The following is a 6,620-nucleotide window of genomic DNA, read 5'->3' as shown; positions in this document are numbered from 1 at the left end:
ACTCATAATAGCCAAGATTTGTACTAGAAATCAAGATTCTCTGACAGTTTATTCCTGGCAATAAGGCAAGTTGCCTCATTCAAAATATTATCATAATCCTCACTTAAGCACTTCAAAGCTCTCAGCTGAAAGAGCCTGAGCAGCATTTTCATCAGTGCCAGGAAGGCGACTGTCACAAGGCAGGAGGAGCACGTGCCAAGCGCAGTGTTCTTCAGTAAGTGGCACATCCATAGTAAGCAGATTCCTGACCACAACAGTTTTCAAGTTTCAAACACTGGAGAAAGCGGCCAATTAGTCCTGTTACCCTTCGTTTCTGACCACTGTTTTATAGAAAGTGAAGATGCCCTGTACAAAACGGTGATTGAAGAAGTCTGGCAAAATTCGTGATGACCAAACCTCAACTACCCCACCACTTCCTCCTCAATGAGGCTTTGGAGAGATTGACTTTTTCCTTCAAAGTGCAACCATTTTATTTAATAAATAAATAATTTTTATGTAATGAGAGGTGAGGATTCTCAGCACCTACTGGACTGAGCCCTAGAAAGGTTACTGCATAATGTGACAGGAAGGGTGTGCTCATTCTTCCTTACATAGATATTCTGGGGGAGCTAAGACAACATTACTTAAATCAGAACTGTTATCCTCCTCAGTGAAAGATTCTGATAGTCTTAAGCAAATATTAAACCTGATGCGCAAAGAGATACAAACTGTAGAATGCCAGCTCAAACAGATTAAATCTAAGCAGAAGTTATGCAGAAAAAAAAGGCTACATCCCCATGGATGGTAAAGAGAACATGACCTGCAAAAAAAAAAATATACTAAAAGGAAGCTTGGCAGGTATAATCCTCTGAAAATAAGCATGTAAGGGCATATGGTTACTGTCTATAAATACACCATGCATGCAAACACTAAGAGGAAATTGAAATATTGAAGCTAAAGAACAGCAGTGGCGTGAGAAAAAAACTATATAAAGCAGCCACTAATAAACTTATGCTAAAAGTTGCACAACCCTTAGAGACCAGCACAGTTCTGGAACCCTCTTCCAGAGGAAGGGGGAACAAAAATCTGACTACTTTTAACATGGAGTTAGTTAAGTTTATGAAGGGAATTCCTGTGTAAAGTCATTGTCATGATAATAAGAACATATTAAATTTCAGTACTTTATTTATTTAGTGTCTTTGATCCAAAGCACTTATAAAAAAAGCAATAATGAAAATTCCTTTCAACCAGTCCAATAAAAGTCATAATTCCTTGGGGTATTTCATTTTCTTTAGTAAAATGCAATTTGGACACGTTCCATTCAATATTTGCAGAAATGACAGAGCATCAGCCCTCTGAATAATAATAAATCTAGAACATAAGATAAGCTATAGGTTATTGAAATGATGCGTTGCAAAGTTTGGATCCAACCTTCGCAATGCTAAACTAGCAACAGCTGAGGGAATTTGTGACTCTCTGGCAAGTTTACAGGTCTCTTCACATCCTGCCCTGAAAGTCATTGGTTTTCAACTCTGTGAATCTACTGCTTGTGAAACTGGGATAAAACCACTTCTTGGAGCTGGATTCTCTGAAGGCCCCCAGCCAACAGACATAGGAAGAACTTTCAGTTTTCTTGGCATCAGTGGGAGAGTTTGCCACCCTTGCAGTATGTAACCTAATGGGACTGCATGTGCTGTGCAAGCCCATCTCTTCCTTCCCTCATTTGTTTCATAGTATTTCATTCCAACAGGCAAACTAGTGCTGCTCTGTGTTTTGGGTGGGTGGATTTTTTAGGTGTATGATAGTTTACACACATGCAGTATGAATCAGGGACAAGACTATTGTATTTATTCCTGTGATCCAGCAGAGAACTTGAACCAGTCTCCCACAAGTGAAAACCTCAGCAAAATATCTCAAGCTTGGACACCTAATTCGGGTTATCTAGGTCTACCTTCAGGGCCACGTATATGGCTCCTAGATTTTCAGGGACAGCAAACAATCTCTTGCCTATTGACTTTATAACTTGTGCGGCTATGTTGAAATCAACAAGTTCTATTTCATAAGGTTAAAAAGGACCCCTTTTCCTCACACTTCATGGCCTAAATCAACTACTGAAGTGAGGGAAGAGTATTCAAAGTAAGTGGTGATGAGTAAGGTATTTCACCTTGTACATTCTGTGACTGGCCATACAGGAATCTGATCCTGGGTGCTCCACTCTCTAGTTTTATGTGGAGCTGATACAGCAACAACATCAACAGATCCAGATCAGACTGCAAGCTCTAATAGCCTAAAAAAAGAGAATTACCTCTTTGTACTGTATTTACTTTATTCTGCCAGTTGGACCACTGCTTGTTGTGGTATGCAAACATAGGCTTCCAAACACACAATTTCAGCTTTAGTAATTTCTCTTTTAACTAGCTGGAATTTTTTTTCTGAGTGTCTCTAGTCTTCACAAGAAACACAAAAAAAACAAACAACAACAAAAAAAATTGATTGGCGCTTTATATGTAATAAATGGGATGGAAAAGCAGGAGGATCTGAAAAGAAATGTTCTGTCCACTGAGTGCCAGCAGTTTGTTTTATAGGACAGATCCATAGAAGTAAAAAGACAGGGGAGCAGTGGCTTCTGCCTGTTGGCTACTAAATGTTTGATCTCTGTACAATTGTGTGAGGGAGGAGACTGAGCACTCAAAAAATGTTTATGCAGATTCATGATTACTCTTGAAAACTGAGATGATCTGTTCTTTCACGCCTTTTTTTAAAAAAAAATTAAAAAATAAAAATAGTACAGGCCAGCCCTTGAAAGGATTGGAATTGGCTACATCACAGAAGCAGGTAGGAGGATCTGCCCACAGCGAGTGCAGTATTAAGCTCTTTTTCTTTATCTGTTCCTTTCTTAGGCCCTTTATGCTTTTCCTGAGCTGTAAGTTGTTAGCTCATTTCTGAGAGAAAATGTGACTTACAGGGGTTATTTTTTTCCTTAGAGTTTCCTTGGCACAAAGCTTAATGGAATTGTCTGCCATCAACACCTGCTTTCAAGCTTTCTGATAAAATTAGATTTTATATCTCAGCATCACATATGGCATCTTTATAATTAGTCTTTTTGCAGTATATGAACGTCAGTTCCTAAAATGCTGCCTGTACTGTTCATATGGGAATATTTCACTTCATTAAGCAAATCCAAGTTTTTCATTGGAGCTTCTAATTGTTGAAAACCCATGTTTTTGCGTGTCTAATTTCAGAACCATTTTGATGGACTGAAATACAGCATGTCTTCAGCTTCCCTGGAACCAGGCTGTGTGCAGATCACTTCTGGAAATGGGAACCTGAGATGTCTTCATCGACCTCCATACCTAGAGTTACATGTGGAAATGCAGTCTTTGAATACATAACTATCTGAAAATGAGGGATGGGCTTCTTCAGAGGGCTTGGTATTGACCTGATCTTGGAAGCAGAGGTAAGTCTATGCTTAGGAGCTTTGGAAAAATATTACCATATGTAACATTTCAGAACAAGAACACCCAGCTTTTAACACATGTGCTCAAGAGTAAGCAAACCTCAATTCAAATGTGAAGTTCAGAGGTGTTTTCAGAATGTGACCATCAGAATCACTGGTCAGAAAGATGGAGAAGAGTGTTTCTGTGTCAGTGATTCACAGGTTATTGTTTTAAACTGTTGTAAAATGCATGGGAAGCCCTATGTTAGCACAAATACCAGTATAGGTGACAGGTGATTTTTTCATTAGTTGTGTCACAACTGAGAATTTTTATTCCACTTGGGTACGTTCATTTCTCTGCTAAGATGAGGAAATGCACAAAGGGACAGATCATCACTATACCGCTAGCATTAATGTCATAGAAGTGGTAACATCTGTATGGAAAAGTCAGCATTTAGTACCTATGCAACAGGATGAAAATGTGCAAACTGTCAACTTGTAATAGAAATGTCTTTAGTTGCTCAAGTGCAAAGTTAGTGCAGTGTCAGCAACACTATTTTCTGGAAAAAAAGAAGACAATTAGGAAAACATTTATAAACATAGCTCTTCATAGCTCTCATGCAAACTGCTGTCAAACTCGTACACTAATGCAGTGAATCATTCAGGCTTAGCTCACTGGGGGTACTCCTGCTCATATTGGTAAGACTGGCCATGAGGGATTTAACTTTATAAGCATAGTAGTCCCTTAAGTTGACTGATGGAACTTCTTTCATGCCATCACCAAAATCACAGCTTCTCATGGCACTCTCTAACTGCTTCTGACGCCTATAAAAGTGGGAGAATTTATTGAAGATCAGTGTAATGGGAAGCACTACCACCAGGATACCAGCTAGGATGCATGCAGATGCCGTCAACTTGCCAGCAGTGCTCCCTGGCACGACATCCCCATAGCCAACTGTGGTCATGCTGACGGTAGCCCACCACCAACAAGCAGGGATGGTGGCTAATCCCTCGTTCTCTTCTTTCTCAATGGTGTAAGCCACTACTGAGAAAATGGAGATGCCCACAGAGAGATAAAGTAAAAGAAGCCCCACCTCTCTGTAGCTATACTTCAGGGTGGCTCCAAGAGACCTGAGACCCGTGGAGTGTCTAGCGAGCTTTAAGATGCGAAAGATCCTCATGAGCCTCAGGACTTGTGCAACCCTGCCTAAATTTGCTAAAGTCGGACTACTTTCCACCACCAAGTTGACGATTAAGGTAATATAAAATGGAAGGATAGACATTAGGTCAATCAAATTCAGGGCATGCTTGAAAAATTTTAAAAAGTCAGGAGCTACTGCAAATCTCGCCACCAGTTCAAAAGTGAACCATGCAATACCAAAATGTTCCACGATCTCAAAGCGAGGGTCTTCCTCGGGGTTCCCGTTGCTGTCAATGATCTGAAAGTCTGGCAGGCTGTTCAGGCACATGGTCACAATGGAGCCCAGCACCACCACAATTGAAAGGATGCTGAAGATTCGGCTTAAGACCGAGTACCCAGGATTATCCAAAGCGAGCCAGAGCTGCCTCCTGATGTTTCCAAAGGGTTGTTTGTCAAATTTAGAGGCATCATTGTAGAATGCTAAAATCTCGTCAAAAGAAGATGTGGTACTTTCCTGGTCACTTTGTTCCTCCCATTTCTCTTGGTCTGGCTCCATTTTCCTCCCATGGTAGCTGTAACTGCAGCAGGAGTCTATAAAGAATTCATTGATTCCCCAGTATTCAATCTCCTGGCTGAAAGAAAACACGCAGAGTTCACCCATCACATGGAGCTTGCCAGTGTTATAAAAATGCAGCACGTAAGGGAAGAGCTCGGGGTTCCTGTCAAAATAAAATTCATTCTTTGTGTCATCATAGTCGTCACAGAGCTCCAGTATCGACTCCTTTGAGTGGCAGCTCAGCAGTTTGCCCAGCCTGGTCTCAGGGAACCTTAATAATGTGTTGGATCTCATCTTTTTCTTAAAGCCTCCAACGTTGATGCTGATCTCATTGTCTTCAAAATTCGCTTCAGGTAAAGCCTTCAGGCTCTGCCCTGTCATACTGAGTTCCTTCCAAAGGTGTACAGGGAATGAAAACCTAGGATGTAATTGCACAGAAAATCAGTAGAGCAAGCAAACCTACAGCCATGTTCACTTCCTGATACATTTCTTTCTTTTTCTTTCTTCTTTCTTTCTTTCTTTCTTTCTTTCTTTCTTTCTTTCTTTCTTTCTTTCTTTCTTTCTTTCTTTCTTTCTTTCTTTCTTTCTTTCTTTCTTTCTTTCTTTCTTTCTCTCTTTCTCTCTTTCTCTCTTTCTCTCTTTCTCTCTTTCTCTCTCTCTTTCTCTCTCTCTTTCTCTCTCTTTCTCTCTCTCTCTCTTTCTCTCTTTCTCTCTTTCTTTCTCTTTCTTTCTTTTTTCTCTCTCTCTTTCTCTCTTTCTCTTTCCTTCCTTCCTTCCTCCCTCCCTCCTTCTCTCCCTTCCTTCCTTTCTTCCTCCCTTCCTCTCTTCTCCTTTTCCTCCTTTATTCCTCTTTCTCTTTTCCTCCTTTATTCCTTTCCTCCTTTCTTTCCTCCTTTATTCCTTTCCTCCTTTCTTTCCTTCTTTTTTTCTTTCCTCCTCTCTCTTTCCTTCCTCCCTCCCTTCCTTCCTTTTTCTTTCCCCCCTTCTCCCCCTCCCTTCCCTTCCCTTCTCCCCTCTTCTCCCCCTCCCTTCCCTTTCCCCGCTATCCTCCCACGTTATTCCCCTCTCCCGTTCCCCGCGGGCGGCCCCTTTGTTCCCGAGGCTCGGTCCCCTCCCTCCCCGCTCCCCTGGGCTCCCGCCGCTCCCCCCGGCCCCGCGCGCGCCCTACCTGCTCTCAGCGGCGGCGGCGCCGCAGCCCCCGGCCCCCTCCCGCCATCGCCGCGCGGTGCTGAACGGACAGCTCAGCGGCGCGAGCCGCCGGCGCGCGCGCTCGCCATGGCGACGACCCCCGCGCGCCCCCGCCGCTCCCACCTTCCCCGCGACCCCGCGGGGCCGCGCGCGGCGCCGGGCGGAGGGAGGGGCGGGCGGCGGAGGCTCCGCGCGCTCGGGCCCATCCGGCCCCCGCCCCCCCCCGAGCGCCGCCCGCCCACCGCCGGCAGCCCGGGAGGGGGCGCGGGGAGGGGCCGCCCCCCCGCACCCCGCACCCCTGCTTCCACCCCGGCTCGGGC

At 43.7% G+C, this 6,620-nt stretch overlaps 1 protein-coding gene across 1 annotated transcript; it reads right to left on the bottom strand.

The window, feature by feature from the left end:
• Positions 1–353: 353 nt before the first annotated feature.
• On the bottom strand, positions 354–6,420 carry KCNS2 (potassium voltage-gated channel modifier subfamily S member 2). Its single transcript, XM_069854413.1, has 2 exons — positions 6,281–6,420; positions 354–5,530 (listed from the first exon to the last, which is right to left on the bottom strand). The coding sequence occupies exon 2, from the start codon at positions 5,491–5,493 to the stop codon at positions 4,060–4,062; it is 1,434 nt and encodes a 477-aa protein (XP_069710514.1). The 5' UTR covers positions 5,494–5,530; positions 6,281–6,420; the 3' UTR covers positions 354–4,059.
• Positions 6,421–6,620: the final 200 nt, after the last annotated feature.

Source organism: Phaenicophaeus curvirostris, chromosome 3, assembly GCF_032191515.1.
Source record: "Phaenicophaeus curvirostris isolate KB17595 chromosome 3, BPBGC_Pcur_1.0, whole genome shotgun sequence".
Classification (NCBI taxonomy): Eukaryota; Metazoa; Chordata; class Aves; order Cuculiformes; family Cuculidae; genus Phaenicophaeus; species Phaenicophaeus curvirostris.
This window is presented reverse-complemented; position numbering and strand designations above follow the sequence as displayed.